Here is a 12,095-nt window from a genome sequence, read left to right as displayed (position 1 = left end):
ACTTTAATTGATTGCGGCACTTAAATAATGAAGTTTCAGCTGCAGGAGCAGCTGGCATCTATCCAGTTTTTGTTAGTTCGTTTAATGCATTTATGCAAATAATTGCCGACTGTGTTCCTGTTACCTGATGTTTGACAAGGTTTTGTTGTGCTTTTTGAATTGATTTATGTTCTTGTTCAAACATACTAAAATATTGACTGGAAACTAGCTCTGCAAGTTCGCAGGAACTGTTGAAAATTTAAATTAAATCACATACAGGTACAGTTTAGGTGTACAATGTAGGACGTAAAGCTAAACTAAATTGACAATAAGCTAAAAGTTTAATTAGTTTCTTTTTGAAAAGCGAAAAGCTCTGGATTTGTCGAAGTAAATCAATCCGAAAAGTGGATTCTAAATAATTTCGTTAAAACGCCCTCAATAACAGGCCATGTAAATTTATTGCTGATTGAGTTTTGCGAAAGTTGGGGGAACGACTATCGTCACCTTAATTAAAAGCTCAATGGAGCTCCTGGAATTAAAACTGTCTTCTTTTCTCGCCATAAACTATGAGTATTTTTAGAAAAGATTGACTATATGTTTTTTTCTCCACATTAACGGTGCTTCGAGATACGAAGATTTCCGAGAGGAACAACACAATTTTTTCTTTATTCGTTATTCATAAACACGTCCAGGGTACTTTATTTTCATTTTATGAAGCCTGTAGTAATAATTCAGGTCGTGAAGTAAATATGCGTATTAACCTACAAATAGCACGATCTTCGGATATTTCATATAAAGCAACGTTATATCTCTTTGACGCCAATAAAAGCAACAAAATTGTACCTCCCGGAGCTTTTGTTGTAAGGCGGATTGTTCCCACATTCAGTCTACCCCACTAAAAGTTATATATCAAACTTTTAATATAACATATCCCTGGAATGAAAAAGCAAACAGGGCCTGGATGTGGATACCTCGTGCATTCATCCCATACCTGAAACTTTCATACTTTCATGAAATATTATTACTAAATGCGAGAAGTTTTTCTGGTTTAAATTTTTTCCTTTTTCTACTATTTTGTTAGTGATAAAAATCGTAGCTGTAATCAAGAGAAAGGATTTTTAGATGAGATCGCCCAATAAGTCTCTTCACAGTTACTTCATACAGCCTTAAAAAGATCTGTGCATAGAAGAACTTTGCCAATAGTGTCTTCGCTTTTCTGTCACCAAACACTTTTGTTTATTTAATCAACACTCTGTACATTTGCAATCTATCATGAAATACAACCAACAGGATGAATCTCTAGCATACTGGGTATGTTTTTTAAAAGTGCAAATGCCAATATGTTGAAAATTATGCCGGCAATGGAAAAATCTAAAATCACATTTACCATAATATGATGGGAAAAATGAGGGCATGATGAACTCATTGTCTTTTTACCAAATGCACTCTAGCTACCCTCAGTCATTTTTTTAAATAGCACGGTTGTGGTTGCGATATATCGTGGGAAAGAATTTTGAATAAGCTTTTCGATGGTAGCAAAGTTTCTAGAATTCCGCCCTGAAATATATCCGATTATGCCTAAAATACAAAATCCATGAGTGAGACCCTTAGGCGTAGAATTAAATGGTTTTCGATCAGGAATAAGTAGTAGAACTGATATTATATGATAATTAATTCAAAGTTTTATTGCAATTAAATCGGAGCGTAAGATTCGCCGTTCAATATTAGTAATTATTAATAATAATAATAAAAATTTATTATCTTTTATAATAAGTGTTCGTTATTTTCTATGTAAGTCTGCAAATGATATTCACGTTCTCGAAATACTGTAAAATTTTAACTGTAAAAAATTAGGTATTTTTCTTTTATCGATATTTATGAATGTTTTTCTACTCAGTGAATCATCGAATACTGTTTATTATCTGAGTTTCACTTCGTGCTTCTTCTCGCAAATGTTCAATCGAAACATGTTTATTCAATTGCGGAACGGGTTGAAATCCTTTTTATTCATAGAGCTGAGGAACGTTGTCTTTTATGAACCACAAAAATATTTCGCCAAGAGAACCTTGGAACGAACATCAATCCTTTCTCCGTTAGGAAATTAATATAGAAATTTGAAAAAACCAGTTCCGCGCCGAATAAAAAAGGAATCAACTTAAGATATACAGTAGTGGTCATAATTATGGTAACTTTTAAAAATTTTAAATAAAATGTATCTATTCGGCTAAACCCAATGTACGTTTTTATATTATTCATCTTCCACAAGCGTTGATGTTTAAAATGTATCCAAATAAAATATCAACAATTCCTATAAGAAACTATCAAAACATATTTTTTAAATACCGGACAAAAATATAGCAACTCTTGGAATTTTAAACTTTCACTTGATTAACAGACTTGTGTGTTTAAAGACGTTTCATATTCTAAATTAAATCGACGATTTTCATTATGGGTCGAGGTAAAACAATCTTATTAGAAGTCAGGAAAATTATCATTGAGCGGTGTAAAAGTGGCGAACGGCAAAGCGAAAGTGTAGTTTGGGTGTGCATAAGTCAATTTTATATCGAATTATTTACAAATTCAGACAAACTGGAAGAGAAGCAGCTGTAAAAAATTCAGGATGCACAAGGAAAACTACAAAAAGAACTGATAAACGAATAATTCGAATGTGTCAAAAAAATCCATTTCTATCATCGACTCATATAAAATCACATTTAGAGGAAACGGGCCTAGCTCATATCAGTTCCAAGACCATAAGAAGAAGATTAGTGGAAAATGGATTATTTGGTAGGCGACCAACGAAAAAACCATTGCTGTCTAAGAAGAATGTGAAAGCCCGACATCAGTTTGCGCAGAATTACCAATACTGAACATCTGAAAAGTGGAAATTGGTAGTTTTCAGCAATGAGTTCAAATTTAACTTATTTAAAAGTGATGGCCCATCACACGTTAGATGACCCAAAGGCGCAAGGTTGCAAAAAAAGTTTGTTTTACCAACCGTAAAACATGGAAGAGATTCGATTATGGTTTGGGGTTGTTTCTCTGGTTTTAGTATGGATCCGCTTCACAAAATAGAAGGTCGCATGAATCGGTTCATGTACCGAAATATCCTCAGGAATCATTTACGACTATATCTTGAAGAAACCATGCCACTAAGAAGCATTTGCCAACAAGATAATGACCCCAAACATAAATCGAAACTTGTTTCAGAATGGTTAAGAGAGGAAAGGATAGAAGTTCTCGTTTGGCCGTCGAAATCTCCTGATCTCAATCCTATAGAAAATTTGTGGGAATATGTGAATAATAAAATTCGAAATAATACATATTCCAATTCACAGGATTTATTTCAGGCACTTCAAGAAGCCTGGAAGAGTATTGATAACAATTACATCAACAATTTAATGAATTCAATGTCACGAAGATGTGCAGAAGTTATTCAGCAGCGAGGGTATTATACAAAATATTAATTATTGAACAATTCTTTTGTAATTTGTTGAACTTTTATTACTCTTTATAATTATGTTGGAAAAGTTGCTATATTTTTGTCCAGGTCGAAATGAATATATTTTTTTTGTTTTTGTATACAAATTAATATTGTTTTATTGTTATATACTTCTATCATCAACAGTTATTGTAGAATCATATTTTGAAAACCTATTTTGAATTTAAGCCGTTAAGTTTAAATTATTTGAAATTTTAAAAAGTTGCTATAATTTTGACCACTACTGTATATTAGATAAGCTTATTCAAATCGAAGTTCTCGGAAAATTTCTCCAAAATCCATCATTCGTTTGTTCGTCATGTATCTTCTTTAACTGGACTATCAACGGCATCGGTTCGAAAGGTTCTAAAGTTGCATAAATTTCATTCATTCAAAATTGAACTTTATCAGGAATTGAACGAAGATGATTCGAACCAGTCCCAACTATTGGTAAAAGTTTGCTTTAGTGTAGTTTTATTTGAATGATATTCTCACTAGGCACAATTTTTGAATTTAGAGTGATTTAAACCTTTATGTTATGAGAGAAGAAAGAAGGCAATATTCACAAAAAATGAATGTTTGAGCTGGGATCCATGGAGATGCCATCATAAGACCTGTGTTTATTGAAGGTAATTTGAATGGTGAAATCTACCGTGATCTTTTAGAGAATTCTATAGAGCCATTGTCAATCCATAAGCTAGGGAATCAGCAAGACGAAAACGATCAATTGGCCGAAAATTTACTAAAATCTCAACAGGAGGGGGCTTCGCTATGTTTTGTTTTACCCGTTAGACAGCGGTTGGACAACAATTACTCCCTAAGATGGCTTGGAAGGAGAGGAGCCATAGAATGACCCCCTAGGTTTCCCCATCTCACGCCTTTGGGTTTCTTCTTGTGGGGTCACTTGAAATTTACAGTGTTCAAAAATGAACCATAAACAATTGAATAGTTAAGTCAACGAGTTATTAATGAGTGTCGTGTAATTATAAAGGTGACTTTTGCTAATGTTTTTGTTAACAACACGAATATTGTTTGTACGTTTGCCTGAAAAGAAACGAATAATTAATATAAAAAAATTATCGACATTGAGCAGCAAATCTGACTATGTGGTTTAATTCCCACAAAACTTTCATTTAGTTACCAGTTTTACTGCTTAATTCTGATTGAAAACCACTTATTTCTACGCGCAAGTGTCTTACTCATGGATTTTGCATTTTAGGCATTATCAGATACATTTTAAGGAGAAATTCCAGAACCTGTGGTATCATTGAAGAACTTATTGAAAATGCTTGCGCAACCATGTTTCTATTTAAAAAGATGACTAGGGGTGGTTGAGGTGCACTTGGTCGGACGTAGTGGGTTCATCATACTCTCAACCATCTTCCCTTATATTGTTATGACAGATGTGTTTTTGGATATATCCAATGCCGGCATAATTTTCAAAACATTGGCATTTATACTTTTAGAAAACCCATTCTGTACATATTCCTATACTGATCAGTTATCATGTACGAGTTAAAGAGCTTCAAAAAAAGCTTTGTGTAAGAGCCATTTTTGTGTTGTCGTCATTCTATTACCAAAAACTCGACTTTCTTGAAGAAACACTGTATACTTGCGGCCTTTTAGAGACTGTAATCAAGAGGAATGGTTCTTAGCCTTATGCCCATCTCTTACTGTTTTCGAGTTACAGAGCTACAAAAAGATGTTTGCATAGATGAATCTTTAGTCGCCCATTCTGGTTTTCTTGTAATTCTGCCGTCCAGAATTTACAAGTTCATGTAGTCTTAAATATTTTTTAAGTATTTCTGTGAAACACGAAGAAAATAGGAAATATGCAAAAGTTTATTTGTCAATTATTTCCCTTAATAGGATAGCTAATTGTCTCAAAAGCACAATTGGTGGGACCGCACAATAGAATTAAAAATAAGGAGGTAAGCCCCCAAGAGTGAAGGAAAAGAATAACATTTTGACGGTATTTAAAACGTTCCTTTCGTGTTTTAATTATTCAAATTGCAAATTTGACTACCCCCGATGCTTTTGTTCTTCTCGTCGTTCGGAGTCTAAGTACCTCGTTCCGCGATGGGAGAGCCGCCTTGGTTATCTTTCCCCTTATAAGCATTATCTCTTGGAATAAATGAAAATTTAATATACTTTCCACCAGTAAGATTTTTCTTTAGGGAGGGATTAAGTGTACCTCTGTATGCAATTAATAAGGCCCATATTATATTATGACAAATTCAAGTCCTATTAGGCCCACAGGGTAGCAAATTACAAATCCCTCTTTCCCATCTGTAAAAAGGGTGTATAATTTTTCAGCTTTTTTGCCTATAATATCTCCCTTGGCTCAGCATCGCTAATTAAACGTAATTTTAGGCTTTTGGGGGACTGTCAAGGGGAGATCTTTTTATAGAACAAAATACAGGACAAGTCTGTCAACATCTTTATAGACAAGATAAATTTGCATTTCGCAGGGCCCAGACTGTATTACTATGTAAAGGGACTGATGCCAGACAGGGATAGATAACCCAGTTACATCTTATGTGCCTGATGATGGTGTCAGTCCATGAGGTTTTACCATATAGAGAGTACAGGGTGTATCGATCTTCAGTGCAATAAATTTAGGGACGTATTTTTGAGATCAAAATAAGATTTTTTTTACCTATAAAGGTGGGCCTGCAAATGTTTAGTTTTCGATATACAGAGTGTTAAAATATTGTCATTATGAAAATTCATAGTGGGATATGACTGTGTAGTTTAACAATTTTACGCGTTTTCTGATGAAGTTGTTGACAATTTGATCGAGTTGAAAGGTAGTACTTTCGTCTGGTTTTTAAAATTTCGAAGTTGTTTCGATCACGTTATTATTAAGTTTTATTAAACTTCGTTTTTTTTTGTATTTTTTGTAATAATCTTTCTGCCTATATCGTTTCTAAGGATCTTAGATTTCAACAAATTTAACGAAGAACGGAGGAAGAGTGTCAAATTACGCAGTCATAGGCTACAATGAATTTTAATAGTGGTAATATTTTAATACCGTATATATCGAAGCTTAAGCATTCGTGTAACCTTCTTTAGAGCAAAAAAAGTCTTATTTGAACCTTAAAAACGCATTCCTAAACTCTGTGTGCTGAATTTTGATTTACCCTGTACGTCTGCAGACCTTCAAAATACACATTTTTTTATGGTAGAAACACGAACTGCTTCTATTTTTAAATTTATTAAGGTCAAGGTGCAACACAGGAAAAAGCTAAAGTACAATAATTTTAGCGTAAATTTGATCCTCATGTGTTTTTATCTTCTACAATTGAGAGAGAAAAGCCCGGACTATTAAATCATTTTATTGCTCAACTTATTTAAAATCAGATTGTTTACAAAATACTTATCTAATCATCAGTTGGTTGTGGACCTTCAAGTGAAACATGTCGTGGATGTTTCGCAGCGTTGTCGTTGGAATTATTGCTATAACTGCGGTTTTGGTTTACAATAAATTATTTGAAGGTTAGTAAAAATAGTTATTCTTCTTACAGTTCAATAAAACTGAATTTCTATTTTTAGTCAACATTCTTCCCCCTTTGGAAGAAAAATGGTGGGGTAGTGGCCCTGTTACTAACCAACCCCCCAAAATCACTACCAAACCAATTGACTTCCCTCAAAGCGTAAGCATTTCCTTTAAGTATTTCATGTGTATCCCAGGATAGATGTAATAAGAGGACAAAATAATTTTTTGAGTCGACCCGATAATAAGAAAGTCAATATTGAAAGGTCTGAGCATTTCGGTGGCCACAAGATTTTTTTTCGAAAAAAACTTCTATTCCTCAAATTTGGTACGGAGATGTAAGATTCCATTCTAACAACTTTTTTTAGTCGAATATTTTCACATTTTGAAAAATAAAAACACTTTAGTTGTGATGATTTTTCCAAATTTGTTGATAAAACACCCTATATAATACGGGATTGACTCATTTTTGGTATACCATAATTATACAAGTAGGGTTCTGTTTAGGCCAGGGGCTTTTAGTCACTGCCTAACAGAAACGACTGCCTCACAAGGCACCCGAAGAGGTATCTCCTATTTTGCTGGTGTGAGTTATTAATTCGAAGGACCAGACGCTGATGCGTCAATTGATTGTAAACGGGGTTCAAGGGTTCAGGGAATACAAACTCCGTAGCACGAATTAAGTAATTTACTTTTACTATAGATATCACTTTAAGTTACACTACGATTTACAACTTTATATACACTTTTTATACATATATTTACAGAGTCGGTATTGGGTCGCCCGAGATTTGAGAATGATACGTATAAAGGTTGAAGGGTGTCTTGTAAAAGAGTTATGGAGTAGAGATTGAGGTAAAGTTGTGAGAGAGGTTTGATGGTATTCCGCTTCAGGGATCGAGCAGTGTCCAAGAAACGGGAGAGAGAGAGAGAGAGAGAGAGATTTCGCGAGCACTGGTTTAGAGTTAAGTTATATGAGAGAGATGTTGAGGGAGTCCGCGTTCAAGGATCGAGAGTGTCCACAAAACGGGAAGAAGCTTTCGCGAGTCTTGTCTTTGAGAGAATGAATTTTTGGGAGTCCTAGATTATTTGCGTCCCAGGGATGGTGGGGCTGGAGGGAGATTACCACGAAAAGATCTTAACCAATCCCAACTGACACCGCCCCCTAGTTCGGTGGAAAGTTTTTTCCTAAGAATCTTCACGGTCAAAACCCAAATGTGGCTCTCTGGTTCCCTTGACAGATTTATCTGGTGCCCCCCATAAATCGGGACAACGATAATTCAAGGAACCAATGCCATCACGGTGGCCGAGTTTAAACACGTGAGGGTAAGTGCTGCATCGCGGGGTGCAATGCAGCAGATGTATTAGGGATAGTTCCAACGTCTTTAGGGCCTAATTGGTACCCAGCGATAACGCTGATTTATGTTGGGTTTTTTTCCCAACAGGTTCAATCTCCAAATGTTATTCAAAAATTCAAACATTTTTGGCCCATTTATCCTCTTATTACATCTAACCTGGGATACACTGCGTGTTCAATTTCCTATTCAATGAGTTTCAAACAATCTTTCAGGCCCTTGATGACTTAAACTTTCGTCTGCATCACACAAAATCCTTTTATCCAAGCCTAGAAGGTGTGAAACAATATTATGGAATACACAATACAGTTCTTCAAAACGTTTTCGAGTACTGGAAAAACCAGTACAACTGGACTGAGAGACTGCGGTTCCTGAATCAATACTCTCACAATTTTGTCCAGATTAGAGGTTTGGATGTGCATTTCCTGCATATCAAGCCGAATTTGACCCAAGGGCAAAACGTGAAAGTTTTACCCTTGATGATGGTGCATGGGTGGTTGAGCACCTTTAGGGAGTTTTATGAGGTTATTCCTAGCCTGACTCAACCTCAAAAAGGTATGTAGCTTCGAGTTTTTTCATTCAACTCCTTACTGTATTGTGGGACTTCAGTAGGCATGTAGAAGATCTACATGTTTTCGTTCAAACTTTCATAAGTCAATATTGCAATGATTTTTCTTACGTTGTTTCATGAAAAACTTGGTTGTCAAGTTTGGATTCTCTTTAAAAAATAATTCAATTTTACATATGACATTGATGAAAATTTTGCAAAAAAATTTTAAATGTGGCGTCTTCAAATCTTCTTGCACTACCCTATGTCCCCTTTGGCAACGTAATTCGGAAAATATACTTAAATGAAGTGGCTAAACTAGTTAGACAATTTATTTATCATTTTTAAAATAGTTTAATCCTATATCATGTAGTATCGGGATTTAATGGGATATCAAACTCCAATACTAGAGTAGATATGGGATGGTGGTTATATCTACTAAAGAAATCACAGTTCAAGAAATAAAGCTATAAGTGTGCGTTTATTAACGAAAAAAGGAACAAAAGAAAAGAAGAGCAAGCTGACCGAGCCCTGTCTTATCTCAACTCGTCGGTTTTTGGAACTGGCCGGGTCAGCCTCTTCTTTTACTAACTAACTTACTGCTACTTGGGTTCTCACCCCGCTTGGTCACATCTGGGTACCAGATGCCCAAGGATGATCACTATAATTGCCTTATCATAATGGTTTAAGTATGGGACGCGGCATTGCGAACGGAAAGGACGAATACAGAAATCTAGGAACTGTCGATGGTCAATTGAATTATGGCCCGGTTTCGTGATCCTACATATCATAAAATCAAAAATAAGAAAAAAAGCTCTATTACATTCCTTTGTGGGACGATCCTGATTTTTTACTGAATACTGACTAAAGTTTCGAACATAAAAGGCATACTTGGGTTGGTTTCTTGTATTAAATCAAATTTTAGGCGCTTAAAAATTCCTACGGGTGACTGGATTATCTCTGATGATTCATTAAATTTTATTGCTTTAATGGGGAACCTGAAGCTTTAGGCACGTAAAAAAGTAGCGGGGAAATTCAACAATTTTTTATCATTTTTTTTCAAATCAACTTTCTAAACCACCAATTCTATGATATATTCCCAGTTTAGGGAACTTGTTCGGTAATCTGCGATTATTTCGACCGTTCAGAAGTCAGAGGCGTAGTCAGTTCAAGGTTTTTTTTGATAAAAAGAAATTGTAGGTAAAAATTTTGTCTTCGAGCTAATAATCCCTTCATTGCCCGGATTCGCTTTCTCGGAGGCCACTAGGAAGCCAGGACTCTCTCCAGCTTACATGGCTCAAATTTTCAAGGAACTAATGGATATTGTAGGCTTTGATAGGTATTATGTTTATGGGGGGGATTGGGGCAGCAGCGTCGTCACCCATTTAACAGCAAGATATCCCGAGAAAATCATTGGAATGCACAGTACTTTGTGCCTGAATTGGAGCCCTTTGGCACACCTTATGTGAGTCTTCCGGTTTGATATTATTTTAAACAAGCTTTGAAGAAGAAATTTAGGTTTGTTATAGGACATTTTTGGCCCAGTTTGATTTATGAGGAAAATGAGGTTCAGCTCTCCTACAACAAGCAAAATACTTTGATGTTTGTTTTAGAGGAAACTGGATATTTCCATATACAGGGAACTAAGCCTGATACCGTTGGTAAATACGCCTTATAGTACTTCTGACAATTTTGATACGGAAACTTCCTTAGGGGTGGCTTTAAGGGAAAGTCCCATGGGTTTGGCAGGCTATATACTGGAAAAAGTGATAACCGTCACTAATCCGTACTTCAGGGATCGGGAAGATGGAGCTTTGACTGAAAAGTACACAATGGAACAGATTTTGGACAATATCATGATCTATTGGCTCACGGAATCCATTACAAGCTCCATGCGGATTTATGCTGAGGCTTTGGCAAATTTTGAGTTGGAATTTATGATTCTTCAAAAGTGAGTTTTTATAATGAGATGATTTTTTGATATAATTATTGTTTTTAGGGTACACATCTACACCCCTGCAGGATGCGCCAGGTTTCCTTACGAGTTGAGCTTGACTCCTCGTTCAATCTTGACTAAACGGCTGAAAAATTTGGTGCATTTGACTCAGTATGACACAGGAGGTCATTTTGCTGCATTAGAGGAGCCGGATTTGTTTGCAAATGATTTGTATTTGTTTGCGGAGAAAGTAGAGAACATTAAGAAGTCTGATTAATAAATTATGTATATTATTTTACGCGGAAAACGAGGGGTTCCTGAAGAAAACGGCGCCACATTTGCGACTTCCTTTATACGCCTTTTACGACATAAAATATTGCTTCCTTTAAAATCATGCTTTTAATTTTCGTAAAACATAGCTCCTATTTCAGCTGCAGCTTCTTTTGCGCAGACTATAGAGCGTTCTATTTTCATTTAGATATCAGGAGATGGGAGTAAGATTTTTAAATTAGGTGAAGAACTTGTCGAAGATGTTTTAAAGGGGGTTACTTGAGGGCAAAACTCTCCGATGCGGGGGGTTCTGTATTTAAACATGACTAATGTTGGACCTGAACTGAACTTTAATTAAAATGTCCAACGAATATGGTTCATTATCCCCTGGGAGGAATTTAAAATTCGCCAGGTAACGCGCTCTGCATAATGCCCTTCCTTAATGGGGCCCTAATTGCTTTATAGATCATTAAGTGAATCACGTAACTAATTTAAGCAAGTGTATAGGAAAGTTGTGGCATGTATACACTAAGATAACAATAAAAGCAATCCGTGGAGCTTCTGCAAACACCCGCTTACCACTTTTACAATTTCTATGAGTTATGGAATCCAAGTTTTTTAAACCGAGTTTAATTGGACTATAAATTCTGCCGGAAGTTTTTACAAGAAAGCTCTATATTTTTACGAAACTTCCTGCTATAGAATGCAGTTAAAATTTCACGAAGATTGCTCATAAAGTTAGTAGTTACACAACGAGTCGTAAATCTGATTCGAGTTAAGCGGGAGCTATCGCCACCGTAATCTTTTTCAGCTAGTTCATTTCCTCGAGATTCCTTGGGAAGTTGAAGGAAACTTATTATCATTACAATGCCAAAAAGCTCCTGGAATTTACAAAAATCTAAATATTAACCTACCATGGCAATATGTCTTGTGCCCCGATATTGCTGATATCGGAATTTTTCTTTAGTAATGGAAGCAATTTCGCATTATGTCTATATTCGGTTCGATGGAACTACTGAATCGAGAAATAA

At 35.5% G+C, this 12,095-nt stretch overlaps 1 protein-coding gene across 1 annotated transcript; it reads left to right on the top strand.

The window, feature by feature from the left end:
- Positions 1-6,711: 6,711 nt before the first annotated feature.
- LOC136347696 (juvenile hormone epoxide hydrolase 1-like) lies at positions 6,712-11,185 on the top strand. Its single transcript, XM_066297930.1, has 7 exons — positions 6,712-6,958; positions 7,016-7,116; positions 8,527-8,866; positions 10,059-10,323; positions 10,377-10,519; positions 10,572-10,809; positions 10,858-11,185. The coding sequence occupies exons 1-7, from the start codon at positions 6,880-6,882 to the stop codon at positions 11,069-11,071; spliced, it is 1,380 nt and encodes a 459-aa protein (XP_066154027.1). The 5' UTR covers positions 6,712-6,879; the 3' UTR covers positions 11,072-11,185.
- The last annotated feature ends 910 nt before the right edge of the window (positions 11,186-12,095 follow it).

The sequence above is a fragment of the Euwallacea fornicatus genome, chromosome 29 (genome assembly GCF_040115645.1).
Source record: "Euwallacea fornicatus isolate EFF26 chromosome 29, ASM4011564v1, whole genome shotgun sequence".
NCBI classification, from domain to species: domain Eukaryota; kingdom Metazoa; phylum Arthropoda; class Insecta; order Coleoptera; family Curculionidae; genus Euwallacea; species Euwallacea fornicatus.
This window is presented reverse-complemented; position numbering and strand designations above follow the sequence as displayed.

Coding starts and splice junctions, on each gene's coding strand:
- LOC136347696 (XM_066297930.1), top strand. CDS start 6,880: ATGTCGTGGATGTTTCGCAGCGTTGTCGTTGGAATTATTGCTATAACT. Junction 7,117..8,526: donor CAATTGACTTCCCTCAAAGC/GTAAGCATTTCC, acceptor ACAATCTTTCAG/GCCCTTGATGACTTAAACTT. Junction 8,867..10,058: donor CCTGACTCAACCTCAAAAAG/GTATGTAGCTTC, acceptor AAGAAATTGTAG/GTAAAAATTTTGTCTTCGAG.